This window comes from Haliotis asinina, chromosome 10 (genome assembly GCF_037392515.1).
Source record: "Haliotis asinina isolate JCU_RB_2024 chromosome 10, JCU_Hal_asi_v2, whole genome shotgun sequence".
NCBI lineage: Eukaryota > Metazoa > Mollusca > Gastropoda > Lepetellida > Haliotidae > Haliotis > Haliotis asinina.
The window spans coordinates 35,316,533-35,340,347 of record NC_090289.1 but is presented as its reverse complement, the minus strand read 5'-3'; the positions used below and the strand labels follow the sequence as shown (position 1 = coordinate 35,340,347).

Below are 23,815 nucleotides of genomic sequence, written 5' to 3'. Positions count from 1 at the left end.
CTAAAATCTAACCACACATTTAATAATTGAATGGTAGGGAAAACAACATTTTTTACCAGCAAACATTAAATGATGCAACCCATTGTTGAAACATGATCTCATATCAAACGAATATATTTAGTGTAATGCATACAATGTGCAAGTAACAATGGTAATGAAAAGTTCAGGTAACCAACATCATGCAAAACCAATTTTACGGAAGTCTAACACCTGTCTCATCATGCCATCCATAAATGGAGTGAGCGAGTGAGTTGGGTTACACACCACTTTCAGCAATATCGAGGTGGAGGGACATTAGAAATGGGTTCACATGATGTGCCCAGGTGAGAAATTAAATCTGGGACTTCACCATGACGAGCAAATGCCTTAACCAAGGGGCTACGTCATTGCACCTCTACTAATGGGCTGAAGGCCACACAAACCAATACATTATAAAAAAAAAATCCAATTATTGCTGTGCTACGTTTTTCAGCATTCAGCAATATCACATCTGCATTGTCAGGTAAAAACAATCTGATTGAAAAGTTCTAAGACATTGACATCCTGAAGTTGGTTTTGCATGGCTTGCATGGTAAAGAGTCATTTTCAACATTTAATCAGTAAATCACACAATATTAGAAACAATAACTAATTAATGAGAGAAGCAGCAGCTAATCATCAAGCACCATGGGAAGCTGTAGCAGGTTATACATGTGTCCAGGCTCATTACCCACATGGAAATTGTTTCGTCTCTCACTAACAAACTGCAGAAGCAAATACAGGCAGATAAAAGCACAGTTGTAGTCTCTTGCAATTAGGGAAGTTGCAAATTGAAAAATAAAGATCCCATAAAATATTCAGCAATAACACTCTTCCTCTTTTGATGACAGTAGCCTGCTTCAGCCTGGCTATGATACTGGTGTCTGAATCCGGGATCAGTTTGGAGCAACTGTTGCATGCTGATACCCAGCAGGGATAATAGACTAAACTACACAATTTTGAAGTAACAAATATACCCATTTAAGAGTTGAAAATAGTTTGGATCAGGGACTGTGAGACAGACTAGGAGTAGTGCTGCGGAACCATGTTACACAAGGAAGCTAGATATTTAACGATAATTTTGCACTGTATAATGTATAATGTGCAAACAGTTGCTGAGCCAAACATGCCACTGGTTGATAACATGAACACAGATCCAGACTCTTATGTAAAGCACAATGATGCAAATAACACCAGTTGATGTTGGCATTTTATGTATAACTGCAAAAAGATCCATGTATGGCTGCAACAACATCTATGTATAGCTGCATGCATACCTTGGTGACTGTTGTATACCAGGCTGTTTGAAACATTTATCATCAACTGAATGAAACTTGGTTTAAAGTAAATTCGCCTATTGTACATCACCTACATATTACCTCAACTTGTGCGTTTGCTGTTTTGTGCCATGCTCAACAGTAATTCACCAATATGACAGCAAGTTGTTAATATGCATATATGGCACAAAAGTCACAGGTCTTGACTAGAGTATTTGTACCAAAACCTTCTCAGGTTATTTCAGCTACTGAATGGCAGTTGTCAACTAGCCTTCATCTAGTAACCAAGACTAGAAATTCATCTGAACTAGTTGTCCTCCGGCTAGTCCAAAATTATCCTTGTGTAGATGAGTTATTGTTGTGAACTGCTTTGAGTAATAAAAGACTTTGTTCACTAAAAGATAAATCACAAAAAATAATATGGGCTGAAAAATCTAGTAAACTAAGAGAGACGAATCAATTTCCAGAATACAGTTTGTGCAAGGGTACACACACAAACATAAGGTTTACCCAGAAACTATTCAGAATAATGAAGTTTGGAAGCACTCCAGAGAAAACCTATCAATATTTCACACCAACATGACAGGGAAGTGAACATGGGGCCATGCACTTCACACCAACTAACCAAATAAGGGATTTGTTAATGTGATAACACAAACAAGGATGGATAACACCAAACCCAACAACACTAAACCATGAATGCATGTGGCACAAGCCTCAGATCCAGTGGCCAAGCACACCCTGAAAACTGCTATGGTAAAAAGGCTCCACAGCTATATACTATATGTTATACCATGGTCAGTAATATCACAGCAATGACTGAATGACATTCGCCACACTGACATTCCTGAAAACTATTGGATCCTGTGAAGATTCGGGTTAGAACTGTTTTTCAGTAATCCATAGTTGTAAAACAAACAACCACTCCTACATAGGAACCCTATCATTTAATGGTCACAAGAGACACATTATAGCACAGTTTATCCCCGACTTTCCAATGTATTAAACATGCTGCCACTCAGGTGTTCTGAGATGTTTAAAAGTAAGCAAAAGAGACATCCATTCTTACTATAGAAGTATATCAACTTGATTCCGATAAATACTAAGGGACAGACCCTCAAGATCTTGCTTGTTTGCCAATATTTTGCATACAGTTGAAAATCAATCAAGGTTTTACCCAATAGCTATTGGATAAAATCGCTATTGACTGACTCTCTACAGAGCATAAGTTTTTGCATCAAAATATTCTACATTGTTTTACAACAGATGCCACTAAAATGTTACTTTTCGTTTGGTATTGGTTGATGTTGTGTCTGAGGAACCAAGAGATCAGCCATTTTCACCTTCATTTGTTGAGCTACAAATCAGTAATGCCCTTTCACAGGTCTAAAATATACACAAATATTTTGAACATGTTCCAAGTGCATTCCAAATATGCTTACTGAAATCTTAGTATTTTGAACGTATGCAAGGGAGGATCATATAAAAACCACGGCACTTGAAATCCTGTCAGAATGGTGTGAATGCTCCTCAAACGAGTCGGAATGTACCTCGACTGCTGCTGTAATTCTGATGAACTATTCTTCAAATGTATCAGGGTATTTCAAGTGCATTTGGAATACAGTTTGTATGTACATCGAATATGGGCAGAACGTCTGGAATGCTCTTCAAATGAGCACTGGTGCCATCAGGCTAATGCTGAATCACATAAAAACGTGGCCTCCTGTTACTGAAATGTCAGACAGAATTTGGCAAGCACTAGAAATGGCATTCTTACAAAGCTTGAAAAAAATTGTTGATTTTGACATTCTTGTTTGAATACGGTTCAAAGACTAATTTATTTACTTGGCTAATTATCTTGATTCCTGTCAATTTGAAATAGATGTCAAAGCAAGCTTAAAAGGTGTGATGTGTTAAATATCTAACATATCAGGGTCTCGAAAAGAATCTATGCTGGCCATTGGGTAAGCAGAGAGTGTACTTTAACAAGGACTGATTTTACATTCCATAGAGGCTGAAAGAAGTGATGTCAAGTCCCAATTAAGATCAGGTAGTGGACTGTCTGGAGCACTGAGTACAACTGAAAGGATTATAATACATTGGAGAGTTGGGGATGTGTACACACTGTTATTTTAGCTATTTTTAGGTGTGTAAAGTCAGTGGTACATTCACATACGTTTGTTGTAATGTCTCCTGTAAAATCATTTGATGAGGGCATAAGCCTTGTTGAAGGTGAATAAAATGTGTGTGGTTGCTGTGAGTTGATGACGAACACACCACTGATGGGCAGAGCTGGAAACAATGTACAAGGCTGCACCTTAGATGTCATCTGAATCATTCTCAGTCCAACTTTCTCACAAAACTGAATGTAATTCCATAATTATGATTTTGCAAACTTCTTTTTTCCCTTCAGCAGTTGATCTGAAACTGTCAAGCAACATTTCACCCACCCACCACACCCACACAGAACTGTGGAAAGTTAATGAAATGAGTTTTTTGACCAGAGCATATTGACATAGCAGTTTCTCAGGGCATGTGTGACACAGTGAGGAATTTATACTTGGATCTTGAGGACTGTGGATTTAAAAAGTGGGTCTGCAGAACATGTGATGTTGTCTGTGTAATGTGACATGTTTAGAGCCAGTAATGATGTTGATAAATCCTGTAAATTCAGTTTCTGCACAACTCCTTCCTAGGCTATTGTGGAATTCATGCTAGTGTTAAGTGTCTGAGTGACTAAACTAGGAGTTAAGGCCCACCCAGTTCTTTCATATAACAAAGGTTAATCTTTTATGAGACTACAGATGAACAATAATAACATGAAAGAATGAGTGATTCTTACATACATAAATCTATTCAAACATATCTGTTCTATCAAAGTGAGTGAGTGAGTTCAGTTCAACACCAAAAAGACATGTAAATTGGAAATATGATCAGCAGATCTTGTCAAAAGAGATATTAACTCTAAGTTGAACAGCATACTTAACCTAGGACTGGTTTAAACTGTCTTGCCTTTGTCTCCTACGCAGTACACATTTGCTTAAATTTAATGATTTTAAGCTTTGTTAGCCATTGTGCTTCAAGAAAATTTTGTCTGAAATTTACTTGAGGAAGAATCCTTTACAAATTTATCATAAGGAGCAACTCTATTCCATTTACACTGAAAAAACTTTAAGGAAGTCATCATACAATGAAAAATAAAATTATATTTTCATTAAAAAGAAATCTTTGACACTTTTTCATGTGGACCAAAGGACCTAACTGGATTTCACTGAAGTTAGGTTTTCCAACTTTTAAAAAGTTTCAAGCAGATTGGTAGATTAATTCAAGTTAGACTCTTCAGTGATCTGTTTATGGTAAGTTACTACTTCTTTATAACAACTTAAAGTAACTGACTAGATTAGGGATACATTTTCCAACACAAAAAGCTTGTGAGCATGAAATAAACTGACACATGCACAGTATTGCACAAATATTTTTTAACTTTTAACTAAGAAGCAGTTGAGAAAATAGCGCACACTTTTCAAATGTTCATGCATTATCTTGGAAAGATGGAGAAATGAAGATTTCTGTTTACAGCTATTAAAACTCTGACATTAGCTGACATTTACTTTTGTTTTGCAACAGTCTGCAGGCAACATCAGTTCATGATACTTAAGTGCAAGTGTCTTGAGGTGTGGAGAAACAAAGACTTTGAGTAGTGTGTGTGTTTACATCCAAATTGTACAGTGTGAATATGTTTTAAAGCACAAGAAATATTTTGGTTATAAATGGGTGATTTTGGTTTCAGTGTCACTTTAAATGCTGACTCAGTGCAAACCCACAAGTTTGGGACAAACCCAGATTTACACCCATGATCATAAGTTACCCGAAGGACAACATTCTCTAGAGCCAATGGCAGTGCCCATTTCAACTTGGGCATCTGTGACTGTGATTTGTTTTTGTTACATGTGGTGAAAATAAACATTACCACTAAATGTCTGCCTGTTGTGTACATTAGCTTGGCCACAGATCACAATAAAGCATGCTTTAAACCTTTAGCTCAAAAATGAAAAAATGACACACAGCAAACAAAAATGTTTGAAACTCATTCCGATAAATAGTGTTTTTGGAAAACGGAGGAATGCCAACTCATTCAACTGATCAGACTTGATGCATCTTGTAGAGAATATTAAGCTGAGAAAAGGGAAAGACATTTTACTCATCCTTTAACCTTGGTGTATTCTGTTTAATCATTGACACATTAAGTTCTAAGGCATGCAATCTGTCTTAAATCCAAACTGGTGTTAGTCTTGGAATGACTTGAAAAGACCTAACATCTATCGAAAAGCTACCAAATGATAATTTACTATCTCAGGATGATTATGTTTTTCTCCTACTTGCAGACTTATGATTGTGAAAGGAATGAGTTATCAAACACAGCACTGGACAAAAAAACTGGTCTGAACAAAACTGGGAAACAATCACCAGGAACCAAAACAATGAAAATAAAACAAGTAAAAACATAAAATAAAAAAAGCCAGAACTCTGATACAGCATCAGCAAAAAAGTTGAACTGTGTGTGTTAGTGTAGAAGTGATTAGTAAGTGTAAAAGTGTTAGTAAGCGTAAAAGTGATTTGTAAGTGTCAATTAAATGCAAGTCAGTGTAAGGATACAGGGAAATATGACAAATTCCTGAAATGTGAAATGAATCTGAACTGGTTAAAAAATTTATTATTGCTCCAAAAAGAAAAAGTGCCATTTCACATAAAATCTTAGATTAATAACTTAATTTATGCTGTTAATTATTAGTGTGACATAAGTGTTAAACTATCACTCATAGATTTTTCATCCATGAACATGGTAAAAAACACTAATGGTTGCATATGTAATAATTTTACATGTAGCACATAGATTTGTTTTGAGGTATTTGTCAAATATGATTTTCAAATTTCAGAACTGAACACATTTCCCATCTGATAAAGATTCAGGCAAAACAAAGGCCAAAATCGACTAGCTACTGTTAGCTGGCAAATCCATTAGCACATTCACAAGCGACAAGAATGTATGCATTGTTTGGAAAATATAATTTGCGAAAAGCAATGGTTTTATGGTATAAACTGTGGAGTTTTTTAATTTTTCATCATATGTATTGTAGTTCAGAATTACTTGTCTGAAATAATGCCGATTTACATTGACTACATTATCATTTAACTAGATGAAGAAAGATCTTAATCCGTTACGGTTAGTTGATTATGAATGTTACAAAGTAGTGCAATGTTTGCTGGTTGATAAGTATATATATATCTGTATGTGTTATGTGTGAGTTATTTAATCTCAACGTTCCTTCTACTGATTTTGGCCTTATTATGTGCATTTATTACCTTTACAAATCCAATAGTAAAGTGGTGGAGTAAATGGTCCCATTTGGATTTGTGAAATACTGATAAATGGCCAAAGTCATGTTGTAACCACCCAACCTGCGCCTGGAACGAGAGCCAAGGACAATGCAGGAACAATAAGGTGAAGGTCAGTATATACATCTGCAGTTGCAGCCATTTTGAAAATGTCCATTTTCGAAATTTCCTAAATTGCATCCCTTCTCTTCAGTGTTATATCGAAATATGATTCTTCAGTATTTACACTCCTTGACTTGATTTCAAAATGGCTGAAAACAGTGAATAATGACTTCTGCCAACAACACCCATCCTAAATCAGCTTAACCTTGTAATGTTACCTTGGTTACACCCATGGTTAAAAAGTGCAATAGATGGTCCAATTTGAATCGATTTTTAAAGACGGAAATGTGACCGAAGTCATGTTGCAGCCACCCTGTTTGAGCCTACAAAAAAGACATTTATATCATCACGTGGAAATGTTAAAATGAATGAAGGTTTTCATTGCCAGTCAGCAATTTTTCAGCTCAGCCATGGCAACCAAGACTAAATAAGTCCTGCATCAGGAGGGCCAGTAGCCTACAGAATAAGCATCCTGAACTGAATCTCATGAGTGTTACCTTGGTTACACCCATGGTAAAAAAGTGCAATAGATGGTCCAATTTGAATCGATTTTTAAAGACGGAAATGTGACCGAAGTCATGTTGCAGCCACCCTGTTTGAGCCTACAAAAAAGACATTTATATCATCACGTGGAAATGTTAAAATGAATGAAGGTTTTCATTGCCAGTCAGCAATTTTTCAGCTCAGCCATGGCAACCAAGACTAAATAAGTCCTGCATCAGGAGGGCCAGTAGCCTACAGAATAAGCATCCTGAACTGAATCTCATGAGTGAATTAAAATTTCACAAGATATCAGCATTATTTCATACACATAGCACCAAGTTTTTTTTGGGTTTTGATATCAAAAAAAAAAAAAAAAAGAAAAGAAAAGAAAGAAAAAGGAAAAGGACACTGAGAAAAACAGTTACATCAAACACATAAATCTTTAGTTGGTGCTTACATCTTTTGTAGAACATTATGAAGAATTACAAGATTTATCAACATACACAAAAATAACTCAGAGCATTGACTATTTCAAAAATAAAAGCAACATCTCACTGAAAAAGAGGAAGTATCATTAGCAATCATGTACAATGAACAACACTCTAACCAAAACATGATGATATTATTATTAATTTTACAAGTGCGATACTTTCTCCTCAGATAAACCAAATATAAAACACGTAAGTCACATTGTATTCCTCAATATTGTTTTGAAACATGAGGCTCGGTATTTCTTTATCTGTTACATGAACTGTATCAACTTCAAGAAACAAATATCTATGAAGCAAATGACTGATCTGCAAACAAGTCCATCATTTTTCCGCAAATAAATAATAAGGGTCAATCTCTGCATTATGATCAATGAGACAATGCATCTGGGGATATATGTATTTTTGCCCTTGACCTCTGACCTTGTATTCTCAACTTTTGCTCTTGACCTCTGACCCTTTGAAATTAACCAATGTAAAACTGTCACCATGAACTGTGACCCTCGATTTGTTAGTCCTACCTGAACAGTCGTGTAGAATACCAGTGACAGGATGTATGGAATCCAGCCCGTGCCAAAGTAGGCCATGACAGCATATGCCATATACTCGAGCAGCAAGATGTGTCCTAAGTGCAGCACATAAAACAGGGCGTTGGGCTTGAACAGGTTCTGTGGGTGAACAAGTAAAGCAAAACCTCACTAATGCTTAAACCAATGTCAGGTTTACATGAAATATGTGCTGTGTAAAATATGTGATATCTGACAGGTGAACCTGTATCAATTAAATTCCCTTAGTTATACCATCTACTAGCAAGTGTTGGAAAAGGCATCTACAAAGTTCAAGCAAACTCCCACGTAGATAAATACCAATCCAATTCAAGTACAGGAAAAGGACCCTTGTTGTCTAACATACTTCAATACATAAATGAACAGAGTTTTACTGTCACCAAGTTCATGTCAGTTGAATTTTAAGTGATGATGACATGTTTCATTTGGGGCGGGTTACAGATGGGTCATATGAATTAGCATAATCAGAAGGTTTATACAAGGATGTTGCATTATTCCAGGTGTTGCTTTACATGCAGTGATACAAGACATTTGCCATTCATGTATCTCTGAAAAACACTTTACCGTTTTGAAGTTGCATATGTCCTTCAAAATTCATTTCTTTTCGTGGCAATATAGTTTTTGCAAAAGTTTTAGATTTTTTAAAGCATTTTGAATCTAGCTAATAATCTAACATGATCACCTACTGACAATGTCTGTGTTATCAAGGGCCTAGTCTTACCATTTTCTCAGCAGTGGCACGGAGCTGGCGGAAGTCATGTTCCACCTGTGTCTCTTTGGTGTCTGTCACACTGCCGATATGGATTGGTTTGAGGTACTTCTTCACAAAGTTCAGATCATTGTGAAATGCTCGGAAGGCATCCTGGAGTGGAGGTAAGTAGTAAATGGTTGCATTAAACTGTTGCACTAACAGTGAGCATGAGAGTCTAGTTTTATGCCACTTTTCGCAGTATTCCAGCAATAACACGGCAGGGACACCAGACATTGGGCTACACACATTGTTCCCATGTGGGGAATCGAACTAGGGTCTTTGGCATGATAAGCGAACACTTTAACCAGTAGGCATTGTTGCTTAAGAAAGGATGTAATATGTCTGGAACGCTTGCAGTGAAATTTCCTTCTAAGACAATATCAATGTATGGCATTATAATAAGACCAAAAACGCAGCCTGACATCATGACCGGTAACTTAAAAATGTTACCTGCCCAACCAGACCAGACACTAAGAATTCATTCAGGTGTATGGAACATCTAAAATGCTTTTACAGAACATTGACCTGGCTAGTGAGAAATCTAGCTAGTCTCAGGACAGTCGCATGGGCCTTATTTCACACATTTTGAAGTTACCAGTCCAAAAAGATTTAACCAAACCAGACACCAAGAGTTCACTCAGATGAAAGGAACATCTGAATTTTTACCAGACCATTGGGCTGACTAGTTGTAAAAGTTAGACCATCTGTAAGGAATCTTGCCAGTCTCAGTCGGACTGATGGGCCTTATTTCACAACATGACAACAAACTGACAATATGCTTACATTTTTTTTGCATCTGCAAAATTGTTGTAAATATGAGTGTAACATTCATGTTCCTTGACGTGTCAATTACACAATGCATCTTGAACACTGATTGATAATGATACTCCCTCTGTATCGTTCACATACCATCATATACTCCTACACTTGATCACCACTCATATCATTATAATGAGCAAACATAATTTTGTATTTTGGCTAGCATGAAGACTGGTTTATGCTGCTGCTTCCACTTATATTGTAGACTTATCACCCTTAATGTCCGTAAGAAAGAATAGTGGAAGAGTTAAACCTTTGCCTTAATTGATGTACTGGACCTAGATTTTTCAATCTCTCCAAGTGTTAAGACGGTCGTAAGTACCATACATTAATATTACACAATCACTATCTCAGAGCATAGAGTGCTTCGGAAATCTATGCCAAGATCTTTCTTTATCAATATTGTAACTAATACAAGTAAATAAATCACTATAATACAAAAAGTAATAACAAAAATGTTAGTGCTAACCTCCCATGTTTTTATTAAGGCCTGGGTCCATATCTACAAAGAGTTGAAGCATTAGAGTTATAACTGTATAGTTTATCATAGGATTATGAAAGACATAATGCTATGAATGCTCTGTGGATTGGGCCCATCCTTAATCCTCCAGTAACAACCCTGCCTCCGAGACTGCACGCTGAGCACTTACAGATGCATCCTGACCAGCATAATGACTGATGACCTTGGAGCCTCCTGGATGACGCCGAGACCAGTTTGTGATGTTGTAGACTTCACCTTCGATCACAAGCCACTGGTCACCCCGCTTGTCATGATGCTTCACTTCATCCATGGAGATGTGCCTCCCCTTGGAGATACCATTCTGTGCTCCTTGGCCTCCTTTGCCCATGTTTGGCAGTAAAACTTAACTAGTTGTTATTATTTATCTGGAAGACAAAACAGTTCACCTCAGGTGCCATGGATCCATTTGTTATAAACTATGAGATGTTCAAATTAAAATCAACCAATATGAAATTTTAGAATATTAGTTAGTTAGTCACATGGTTTTTGATGCATATAGTCTAATACTGTTAGTCATTTTTCAGTGTACTACAATCAGGGTACTGTCCACTAATAAGTTCCTTTAATATCACAATGGACGATCTTTTTGTTGCGAGGGATGATAACTCTCCTTTTATAATGATATAAGCGACGGCCCAACTTCTCGCTTCCGGTCTGGTTCCCAAGTCAATGTGCACTGCGACAACTCGCTACATGTAAAGACAGAACCCCAGCTTACACGTTGCTGTGTTTCCCCTTAACTGAAAAAATATCATTTACGATGAAAAGCCATTAACTGACGCAATTTATGCTTTGATTTTTAGTTTAGAAAGGCATCCATTGTTTAATTTCCAAATATAGTACGAATATTGACATGACAGAAGATAACAGGGAAACGCCATGAAAAGTCGGTATACTGTCACGACATTTCCTACGACACTACACGAGACAGAGCAAGTCTCAGGTGTCGTAGCATTGGTGAAGTAATGAAAATTCTTTTTTTATATGTTATCAGCCGTTATGTCTTTAACTACTGCCACATTAAATCTTACAAATACTTCCTATACAACCACTGATTCAATGTAAAAAATCGGGGCTACACCTCCGGCGAACGAGCATCCCCTGGAAGTTATTTTATCAAGAACTTATGATTATTACACATCCCTGACAATTGAAGAAATTCCATATAGAATGTAACACTATGTTTTGAGCAGCAGTTCCTCACTCATCTAAATCCATTTTGTTTTTAAATTCTGACACTACTGTATATTTTTATGTTTACATATACAAGTGCCAAACACCTATTATCCAAGCAATTAGTCAGTTGCATCAGATACATGTCATCATAGCTTGAAATATAATATTTCCCCATTGAAAAATATATCCAGCAGTCAGTAGTGTGAGTCATGTTATATATGTGAATTTATTGGTTCATTTCTTATAAAAGTTTAACCCCATTTAAAGTTCTTAATATAAATAGTCATTTACAGAGATTTCTCTCAACAAACAACATATAATTCTGACCGCCCAAGCGAATATGTATGATAAAAATATATTTCATATGTTTCTTGTTTTGGTAACACTAAGTTGACAAAATATTTCCCATGACAGACAATTTACTATCTAACTTAAACTTTCTAATTTTCATTCAACAGTTCTTAAAGAAAATTTTAGGTTATGTCTGTTTGTTAGGTATTAACACAGAAAATGTGTTTATTATCAAATATATGTTTTAGATCAAATAAAATCGAATTTAACCCAACAATTATTATATGAAGATATGTTTATGCATTTATATATATTATTACATATTTAACAGTACAATGTACAATGACTGAATAAAGTCATGCATGTGTAATGTAATATAAAAGTACACACGTACCAGCATACAAAGAATCAGATGGAATTACAACATTGTAAGTGCAGATACAATGTAAAGTGGGAAAAGATATTGACTTTATTGATATATTTGTGTTAGAATTTGAAAACATCAATTTAATGCAACAAAACTTAAGAGCGAGCTCTAGAAATAAAATGTGAGCCTTTTCATGACTATTATAATTATCTGATCACTGTGAACATAGTGAAGACAAGATTGTGTAGACACTGCAGGAAAATGTAAAGCATTTGATGCTGACAACACTTACCTATACCATTTATTATATTACAGATTGAAATTTATTATCAATATGAATTTATGTATTGTTTAGTTGTGTAAAGAAAATAGAATTTGGAAAGTGCCCTTGAATATGTACTTAACCTAATGGTAGTTTTGCTTCTTCTGTGTCTGAAATAGTATATTTAATAAATTAATATCTTAATATTATTTCCTTTATTAAAACTTAAGAAAAACATGACATGTTAATTTATACCCTTAATTGAAGACACTTAAAATGCAGTCATTGTAGAAATTTGCAATATCTTTATGTATTATTTGCCTATACAGTGAATTTATATTTCATGCATCACAAACCGTTACAGACATAAAAACATAGGTTTTAGTTATGCCCATGTTTATCGCATTTGAAAGTTGGCTACATGTAGGCGATGATTGACATAATTCTTCCGCTACTGTTATTTTATAATTATTTGACCATTGCTTCTCACTTTCCTCTGTACCTGCTAAATATCTGTGTTGTCTAAAATCCTAATCCCATCATGAACGACCCGATGAAATTTACATGAAAAGACTTTCAGTGTTTCACTTTTTTTGCGCACAGCATCAGCTCCCGCCGTTGTAAATTCCATGAATGCAACCATATCAGCCGTATTACTAAAATGATTTGAGTACATATACACTGGAAATACACTGCAATTTTAAATGTGTAATACTAAGACATCTAGTGCCTGCCATTTCGCGATTCATACTTGCAAAGTAAGCAGTCATGCCTATCCAAGGAGTGTCATAGAATCATGGAATAAATATTTTAGGGCATAACACTTGATATATCAACGTAAAAAGGAAGAGATATTCTGTCCATGCACCGGCGTGAACGTTTCCGGTGAAGGTGAAGGCTATACTTGTTAACTGTCTCTAAGTGTAATGGTAACACGTATGACTCACATCGCGCATAAATATGTGCTGTCAGTTTAAGTTTGGACCGTCCGGATCAGCGCACCTAGCGGATTAGAGAAGGGAAGATAAATTAAAAAAAAGATCGCCCATTATTCTGATCCCGTTTGAAGGTTTATCACGTTTATGAAAGCCATTTGTGAATCAGTTGATGGGCCCAGGGTCTACAATGACAGGACTCGAAATTAACGCTTTGAGGTAGCGAATATGCTATTAAAAATCCTATTTTGCTCCTGAAAAAAACACACTGTAGCCATAACTTGCTACATGGTATTTTTGGGGTGAAACCACTTACAATCATGAAATAGCTGTCATTTTCAAAGGAAAGATCTCCACTTGTGTACTTTTACTCATAAAACTCTCCAACACTGGTATTTTTATTTCCAAAAAAGGCTCATAGTAGATTTTTTTGGTCTTTGCGCATGTGCAAAAGTATAACATTACTGCTTCATATGCTTGATAACAGACAATAATCACTTCCCTGAAGCATAAGGGCGATAAAACATCATCTGCTAATACAAGTTAAGGTATTACATTTGCATAACTTGATAAATACCAGTATGTATTTGTACTTAACACAATATGAACTGATTATATGATGTGTTTTGCAAAATAGGACAAAAATGCTACCACTTTGGGACTTTGCTACTTATTTTTAAACCAGGTAGCAAGTAGTTACTACTTCATAAAAAAGCTAATTTTGAACACTGAACAAGATCTGGATTTGAACCTCAGTTACTGATCTCCAGGTTTTTGACAATTTGGACACATATTCAATGCTCCGGTTACATGGGTACTACATAAAAATCAGGATAATTTCGTAAAACTTTCATGTAACAGTTGGATCATAGAAGTCTTTCCTTTCAGATTTTAGACTTGCCATCAAAAGAATGAGCAAACATGGTTTTACACCACTTTCCAGCAATATCACATTGGGGCCAGGGGGGCACCATGAATAGGCTTCACACATTGGACCCATGTAAGAAATCAAACCCAGGTCTTCAACGTGACCAGCGAACACTTTAGCTACTAGGCTCCCCAACTCCACTGCCCCCAAAAGACATGTAACAAGAGTGTTTTGCCAATACTTTCTCATATGAAATGAAGGTCTCAGAAAACAAAGACTTACAGAAACACACTGACTCAAGTTTCCACTTAACATACAGCCATCTAATGTTATTTAGCTGTTGCGGCAACATCAGTTGGTTCCGTTCATTTTGTGTGTGTGTGCGTGCGTGCGTGCGTGCGTGCTGTACAAATATTTTACATTATTAATAGATATATTGTACATAAAATGCATGGGGAGGCTATGTCCCAAGTATTGAACATCTGCTGATAAAAACCTTCTTATCAGCATTGTGAGACATGAACTTCAATATTACATTGGTATCAGTTGTTGGCATAAACTATTCACCATTCCATTTGTCCAGATTTTAGCTATCTCGAATATTGATGTCATTGCGTGCTACTGACATTGATACTGTCGTGTGCATGAAACCATCTACGATAGCGATGTGAGAAATGCTGAAAAATATGTTTTTATAAACATTTTATATTAATGAAGGCTTGTATAATTGTTGCTTTTCATGTGCCTTGGTAATTCCGCATACACTGCCAAAACGTGTTAGGTGCGTGATCATTCATTACGCAAGGTTAGATGTTATCTTGAGTAGAATTTGTTGGATCAATGTTGGATTCACTAATCTGAAAGTTGAAAAAAAATTTAGTAGTCCACCAGGTTAGTGCAACTGTTTCCATTCGCCTGACACAAATTTTACTCAAATATGTTTAAATATCTTTATGTTTAGATATCAAACCCTGGACATGTTCTTATCAAGATCTTCACCAATATGTAGCTCATGACTTAACTGATTCTGCCACTTCAAATACTGGAAACCTACCTAGACATTAAGACAAGACGTGTAAATTACCAACGTTAAATAATCTGCATCAAACAATTAATCTGTAATTTAACCTTCATTTCAAAGATAAAAATATACGAATGAGTATAAATTAGTGGTGGGAATCAGTTGTGATTTCATAATCAATCATTAGTTACAATCGGATTTACTCAACCGATCAATCATTGATTAACAATCAGTCAAATTAAATCACAAGAATAACCTCTAAGTTGTAAATATATTAAACAATATCATATATTTTTAATGGTCTCAGATTCCTAAAGGTAAGCAAGAACAATTCAGAGACAGAGGGTTGAATATGAAGAGGTACACAAAATAAAAGGAAATGTTCTTTCATGGCTTGCTATTTACCATCAACAGCAGCGATTATCAACTATTCAACAACAACCCCCCCCCAAAAAAAAAAACAACAACAGGAGTTTGTAGAAGGCATTTATCAGTAAAATATGATATCTAAAAGTATTGTTTTACCAAGAGAAATATATCACAGCACTGTGTAATTGTACTCAGAGGTTGCTCTGAAAATGTAAAATATGTATATAATCAACACAAAGGACCCTCATGAACATCATAAACATAAGTATTATGTACATGGAAAGAGGTAAAACACACATGCCATACTGTTGTGATCACCAGCTCAAATAAAATTATCAGTAACTGACAGTTGTCTTGCGTTGGGTATTCATTACTGTTTTCAATAAAAGTATTACTGCATCTGTTATGCATCTGGAAAAGGTAACTAATCCATTGTTGATTATAATCAATCATCTTAACACCACTAGTGTAAATGTTGTTATTTAAGATTGTTTATTCTTGTTTTATTACCAAACATTTCAGCGAGTAATTGAGGTTTAATGCTTTTACTTCTTAGTATTTCTTTTTGCTGGATTTTGTTGGTTCTGCATAAAAATGAAGAGGATCTCAACATTATCTTGGTAAACCAAAAGTAATGGTAAATGTCAATACGTTCAAAAAAAATATTCACCAGAACACAGCATAAATATCTGAAAGTAAGTGATTTTTCACTGAGATTGGCATGTGGATAGTACTAACATTTTTGATAATTTTTTGCTAAGTAAGTTATGAAGAAGTATGGTGAAAATCCATATATTTATAGACTTTTCTCAGAGACAATCTGTATCCAAAAGAGATAGAGTATTTAAGACAATTGTTAAACAAGGAATGGATGAGGGCATGTAATATCTACAGCTGAGCATGAATTATCGAGAACTTGACATACCATCTGAACAAACATACACCGAATCGCCATCACATTTGGAGAATTCACCACCATAATATATATTAAATCATGTCTAAAAGATGAACAGATTGAAAACAGCAACAATAATAATCAGGCGGCATCCATGTGTAAGGCACTTACTCAAGCTTCACTGAGGCCCTTGATTTGATGGATCTATTCTCAAGCATAACAGGGCACTCCTTTTCAAAATCTAACCTTCTCTTAACATAAAGAAACATACCAGAATTTTACTAAATATAAACTTGTACTTTGGACACCTACCTTTGCTTTATACCAGTGTCACGCTGGTATATGCCAATACTCACGTAGGACTAATTCTTTACACAAACATATTGATCACAACAGTTACCAACAAAGGTATGACCATACCATGTGTTTGTCTGAGTGTGTCCAGCGTGTACAACATATCTCGTAGCTGTGATGCATTTTATCTGTCGGTGACCTATTTAACTGATTTTGTCAAAATGATAAATATCTCCTATGAGCATCATCCTTGACAGTAACCATAAATACGCTGGGATATCAATCTGCAATATTAGCCATCCGTCTTTAAGCAAAGAGTGCTAACATTCTGATGTTGAGCTGAGGCAGGTTGACTTTAACTTGGATTCTATTAAAAATCATGTTAACAGCCAATTTCTGAATACCAGACTCCAACCTTTTGAGAAGTTTAGGACATATCTGAACAAAATGGCATAAACTTCATTGCACTTCCATCCATTACCAATACATAATGAGTTGGAAGATTTAGGTGGTCACTTGCTAAAATATCATCGAAATAAACCTGAGGAACTCTTCCAACCTTTAACATTCACACAGTTTTATGCATTTGTTGGATAAATTTGACAAGATACCTTTTATATTCTAACTGCATAAGCGCAAGTGTGAAAAATGTAAGTAGGTTTTCAGTAAATAATCTGGCTGATATAACAAAAAGCATATTGCAGCATTCAACACCATGTTACTTGACTTGAACTCTTGGATAAGCAACATAATGTAACTGTTGCTTCTGAAATAGGCTGCTGAAAATACATTTTTGACTATGTCTGTAACAGAAGCATACACAATCCTGGTGCTATTTTGAATCTATCTTGATTAAGATATTGACAGACCAATTCAAAGCTTGGGTGAACAAGTTTGTGGTTGACCTGGTGAAGGCTACTCTGCCCTTCTTCGTTGCCAGGGACGATAATATTTGCGCACGTGACTTCTATGCCCCAGCCAGCCATTAACAACAACCACTGTTCAACATGCATTCTGATTTACATAAAACGGAACATGTTTCACTCAATCAGTTCAATGATTCAGAACAGAGTTCCATTACAATAAACAGTATTTCAGAAACATACTATTATCCTTAACTGTCATATTATAAATATAATCATATATTTCTAATTTTCAATGCTCTGCCTCAGTATGTTTGTTCATGTTTGATGCAGGACTTGACTGAAACACATATTAATATTTTTAGGAACTTATTTCAATATTTTATGCACTTACACTTTTCTGATAAAAGCAACAAGAGTTCAGCTTGAAGAGATAATGATGATGACCTGATTACGCTGAGTGATTGAATGACAATTTCTGTTCATGTCATGACATTTTATGAAGTTAGATAAAATAATCTTATATGACCCAAAATAGTTTTATTATTATGCCAGTCATCATGACTAACATTCAAACAATATGTTTAAGTCTATATGAGTATTACATGTGATGCATGAATGTGATGGTTACTGATCTGACAGTTCAGCAGTTCCTAGTGTGTGGAGGAACTTGTTTGTCAGGTTGTTATGCTAGTGGTATATTTAGACACTGAGCACAAAATAACAACAAATGCTGTCGTCCCTTGCAGTTTTTCAGGTTTCATGAAATGTGGTATTAGACTGTTGCTAGAAACAATCTGTTCACAGATAATGATATCCTCTGAATAATAGGGGAAAAAGAGATGTAACCCTTCTCTCTAATATAACCCTAGCCTTGCACAAGTCTCCCAAGGTAAAAACAATACCTGATACAGTCTCTAGCAGTCCCTTTCTCTGCACTCCTCTTTCATAACAAATAGCCAACTGTGTCAATGTTGTAATGACAGTTTGCTAAACAACTTGTTTTTTCATTTTAGAGCATTAATTCTGCAAATAGCTCACAGAGTTGGTCTGATGTTTAGATGATGATCAGCATTTCACTGAGTATTTTATGTTCATTAGTTTTTTATTAGACTCTTTTTGAGCCAAACAGACTGTAGTTAAATGATAATTTCTAAAACCATATAAATAACAGACTGCCATCCATGAGCTCAGCATGAAAAGTAAAATATTTACCAAAATATCCAATAAAACATGTGGGCTTTTCTTTTAAGAGTGAAAATAAATATGTCTTGATAGTATATCTAACAAAGATAAACATCACATCATGTCAGACTTATGTGATTGCTTTTGGATGTTTCTTGTCAATCACACTCAAAAGACTACGAGCAAGCAGTTCCTCTAAAATAATGTGAGAATCCTGACTGTTGACCTGGGAACAAACAACATACAATCAGTTTTTTATACACTATTTATTCTAATCATTGTGTCCAATATTTGGGGTTACGTTATTCCTTTGACACTGAAAAACATGTGGAGACATGTGTCCAGCTTAATTTTGTATCAGATTTAATATATGTTGACCAACTTTGTTATTCCTCCATTCCTTAACATCAACATGCTGAAGGTTGAGGGAGTGAATGAGTTCAGTTTCATGCTGCTTTAAACAATATTCCAACAATTTCATGGTGGGGACATCAGAAATTGGCTTCACACATTGTACCTATGTGTTGAATCGAACCATAGTTCACAGAGTGGTGACCTGAGTGAACTTTAATCAATAGAGGTATAAGCTATCCCACAGAACCCAACTTGAAGAGATTGATGTAGTTTATGTGGAATGAACACACAAGAATAATCTTATTCCAGGTGTGTGACAGACAACTGTAAATAATCAAATCTAGATCAAACAATCTAGTGATTGACATCATGAGCATCATTCTGTGCAACTGGTATGTGATGTCATGCATCAAACAAATGAGCAAGTCTGACTACCCAATACATGTTAGTCCCCTCTTAGTGTAAGTTAGCAATAGTGGCTTGCTGATGAGCAATTCTAACCCAGATTTCACCGGCCTGATTTGGGGAGTGATGGTAACTGGAAAGCAATTTGGATATCCATAAATATGTTCATCTTGATTTGAGACCACATGTTATGTAAAGTGAAATTTTACTTCAGTTGTCAACTTATTTTAATCCTCAAGATAGCCTATAGAACACACAAACTATGACATGTTTTTCTACTGAATCAATCCCAAATTCAAGAGTTTCACAGGCAGACTAAAATATTTATAGCACAGACTGATTCTGTCACACAGTTCCTGTTGACTATATGAACATATATCATTTGCTGAACTCTTTGTTTCCTTATTACTATGGCAAAGGCAGGCATAACTACATGACTATCAACCAAGTATGTGAGTTTGATAGGGGTAAATTTATGCTCATGTAATCAAGTCTTGGTCTGTTTGGAGTTTACAGCTACTGAACCAAGATATTCCTAGTTAAGAATACTACAGGAGAAAACCTCTCAGACCAATGGAACTTCAAACATTGTTATTCAGTTAAGGACTATGACAGAAATGCAACAAATATTTAGCTGTTATGGCTGCAGTTTGTAAATAATCAAGTATGGGCCAGACAATCAAGTGATTAACATCATAAGTGTCGATCTATGGGATTACCATGACATGTGTCAACAAAGTCAGTGAGCCTGACCGTCCGATCCCGTTAGTCACCCCTAATGACAAACATGGGTTGGTGAAGAACATTTCAAACCCAGATGTTCATGAGTTGCCTTCAATGAGTAATGCAGATGAATGTTTTACAATATGAATGTCATTTGGGTCACTCATAGTTAAACATGCCTTTAAGAGTAAAAAGGTCATCATTATACAAACAACATCACTGTTATTATCATCAACATGTATATAAAATACATGAATATTCAATACATAACATTTTTGCAGGATAGCACATATTTTGTGAATAATGCTTTTCATATATACCATACTTAGTTTGATTACCATTGTGTCTGAATACATGACAGAGCAAGAGAATCTTGTCTCATAACTAAGAACACAAGACTTCACCTGTTTTACTGTTGTATATTAACAGTGAGCCACACTATTACAAATCAGTAACTGACATGCTTAATGACAAATGGCAGTGGGATATGATGACATCTTCGCTAACAGCCTGACCAATCACTCCTCATTCATGAGTAACTAAATGATAAAACATGAGGTAACTGTGACCCATTTTGACAAGGAAATCAAATGAACAAAACGACAGAAACTTGTCAATAGGGAACTAGTTTCATCAGTGATGTTGTAAGTGATGAGCCTTCAAAACAAAAATTATGTTACACCTGGTGAACGTGGAAGGTAGGTCCCAAAAAGCCTCATGTTTACTAAAAAAAATTAACGACACTTTTTCAAAGAAGAGTTATGCAGATCAGCTAGTCCTGTTAATGTTTATCCTAATTACACAAGGGTGATATCACTCACATGTTACATTAATTAAACCAAGTACCAAGTCTAGCCCCAGGCTAGAAACGGGCACCAGACCATGAAAAATGCCCCACCCATCTTTGATTACAGAATCATCATGAACATTTCTGCGTCATGGCACGGGTAGATCAAAGTAACATTAATCCTCAACAATCACTCAAACACAAGTGAAATTCGTAAGAATTAAACTATTTAGTGTAGTTTCAAAATCTACGATATGTCGACATGCAACTATTCCAAACACAATTGTTTACGGGATTCGATGTATCCCCATGGTTACAATAAGAATTGTATCGAAAGAGATATGTATCACTCTATTACCTTCACTAGTGACTAAATCAAACCTGAAATTTAAAACAGCGTTACATTGGAAACACGTGCAAATCGTTTAGATAAATAATGTAGGCGGTAACTTTATGACAAGAAACGTCATGCATGTGAAGATAGGATGTTTTGGATCCCTTTCAAAATGCTATCCCATAACAACAGCAAATATTACAAAACATGCACACGAAGACAGTTTTGAATTTAATTAAACATGTGTCCTTGACATTGACATTTTAGTTAGGTAACTGGGAGTCTTGGGAACGCGTCAAGGCTTTCAACGATGTGCAGACGATAGGGATTCATTTCTTTTTTGCTGGCAAATGTCTGCAAACTGGGACAGCATACTGTGTAAAGAGATACCCACTGAAGAACGGTCCTCCACTATAATGAGGTGACAGGGCACAAATAATATTATCATTCTACTCACCAGTCTAATTCGACATTACCGGTATCTCCTTTATTGACTCACCCTCACTGGATTACCTGCCCTTTGATGCAAAGCCGAAACTAGCATGAAAAAAATATCCAGCTCTTCCGATTTTTATACCTTTATTAATCCATAATCGGGGCCCAAGAGAACCATGTCTCGCAGTCACGCCAGCAGTCCAACCAATCAGTGTAAAGCCGGTGCATGAAATCGTCTGCTGGCGAAGATTTAATTCTACTATCGTTAAGACATACTACGTTAAACAATGTTAACCTGCGTCATTTTGAGTTGACTTACTACATATTGCGAAATTAACACATAAAACAGTAACAACAACAAACCTGCAGCTTACATAAATCGAAAAAGAACATGGATTCAATTTCTTCTTTAAGACAACAATATGTGACGAACACTGATAGAAATAGTCGTCCGATGCCAGTTCACACTGTTTGGGAAGTCCCTCGTACACGTGTTTGGATCTGTACAACAAATGGTATCTCATGGCGACGTTCGATAGACATTGTTTTTTTTTCAACGTAAACCAGGAGAGTTTTTTTTCTTAAAATCACCAGTTTGCCAATCAGTAAATGGACAAAATATTTGGTTATGGTAGGTTGACATGCACATATGCACCAACAAAGATGGTCTCTGGCAGCAGCAATGCTTTTAACCAACATTGCGTATTGTCGGTTCTACGTATTTTAGATATAAACAAAGTGTTAAAATTAAGTGATTGAGAGCTACAGTCCTTTTGATCTTGTCCTATGCTGCCTGTCAGCTTGTCTCTGTCGACGATAATTTTATTGGAGCAGGTTTCCAACCAAAGGTCGCAAACAATTGTGTTTACTGTGCATATTGTACTGATGATGAGTCACGTAAGTTGCGAGATGGTGTCTAAATCGGAAATGATGCGTTGCTGCTGTTACATGTTGTAATTAATCCGTGTAATAGTCTGTTTACATAAGATCATTTGTTAGACTAACCAATCACTGAAATATTTCTCGTAAAACAAATTTGACAATTTTCTCAGTAGGTCTTTAATTTACACGTATAGCTGACGGTTAAGCAGCAATAAAATCTCTCGAGTGCAGCATCATAAACAGGAGAAAAAAATCTCCCAATAACCCCCCAAAAATGAAAAGAACATATACACACATTACAACTGATCTTGTACATGTAGCTCATGGCAGTCACCCAACATTTAATGGAGAGGACATACAAATGCATTTCAAGAAAGCTTGGGTTTTTATTTTGAAAAAAATAAAACTGAAACTACAGGTAATGAAGTTTTAATTAACATTGTGTTAATCAGTAACACTGATTGTAGAAATTTCTGTAATTAATTTTCTTTTTACTGGTATTTATGATATAGAACATAGTTGTATCAAACACTGCATGTCATATAGCCTGGGAGGAAGTGTGTGCTTTGCCTCAAACCTTAAACACATCCTCTTATTTGTCAAACAGTTATTGATGACATTATATGTACATATTTGTTTAGGAGATGTGCAGTTTATGACATATCTATTTGTGAGATCATCAAACCATGATGTTAAAATATGGAATTGTACAAACATTGCTTCCACAATCGTATGGATTAGGATTTGTTAATTGAGATCACAGAAAGCTTTCCTCCTCTCTGCCCTTTAGGTCCCACTTACCCATCACTTAATGAAAGAGCTAACTAAAACAGGTAGTGTATGATATGATATGTGAAAGGCTGGGTAAGTCTGAGTTTAGAAATCTAGCCTGTCTTGGGCTAAGGGATGAGCCTTAATTCATACTCTTCATGCAGCATGGCTAACAAC

The 23,815-nt window shown here is 35.7% G+C and overlaps 1 protein-coding gene across 11 annotated transcripts in view; it reads right to left on the bottom strand.

Annotated features, from left to right (window-relative positions):
• Positions 1-22,229, bottom strand: part of LOC137299138 (acyl-CoA Delta-6 desaturase-like) — a 31,271-nt gene extending 9,042 nt beyond the window's left edge. The window contains exons 1-5 of one of the 11 annotated variants that reach the window (XM_067831676.1): positions 22,128-22,229; positions 10,552-10,786; positions 9,053-9,193; positions 8,287-8,433; positions 7,013-7,117 (exon numbers count right to left, since the gene is read on the bottom strand). In XM_067831676.1, the coding sequence (XP_067687777.1) occupies positions 7,013-7,117; positions 8,287-8,433; positions 9,053-9,193; positions 10,552-10,749 (591 nt within the window). In that variant the 5' untranslated portion in view covers positions 10,750-10,786; positions 22,128-22,229. Of the gene's footprint in view, positions 1-6,659; positions 6,762-7,012; positions 7,118-7,291; positions 7,397-8,286; positions 8,434-9,052; positions 9,194-10,551; positions 10,787-16,776; positions 16,875-16,917; positions 17,079-22,007 lie in introns of those variants that run through there. The other 10 variants (XM_067831675.1, XM_067831681.1, XM_067831673.1 and 7 more) reach the window with 10 other exon arrangements.
• Between the last annotated feature and the right edge of the window lie 1,586 nt (positions 22,230-23,815).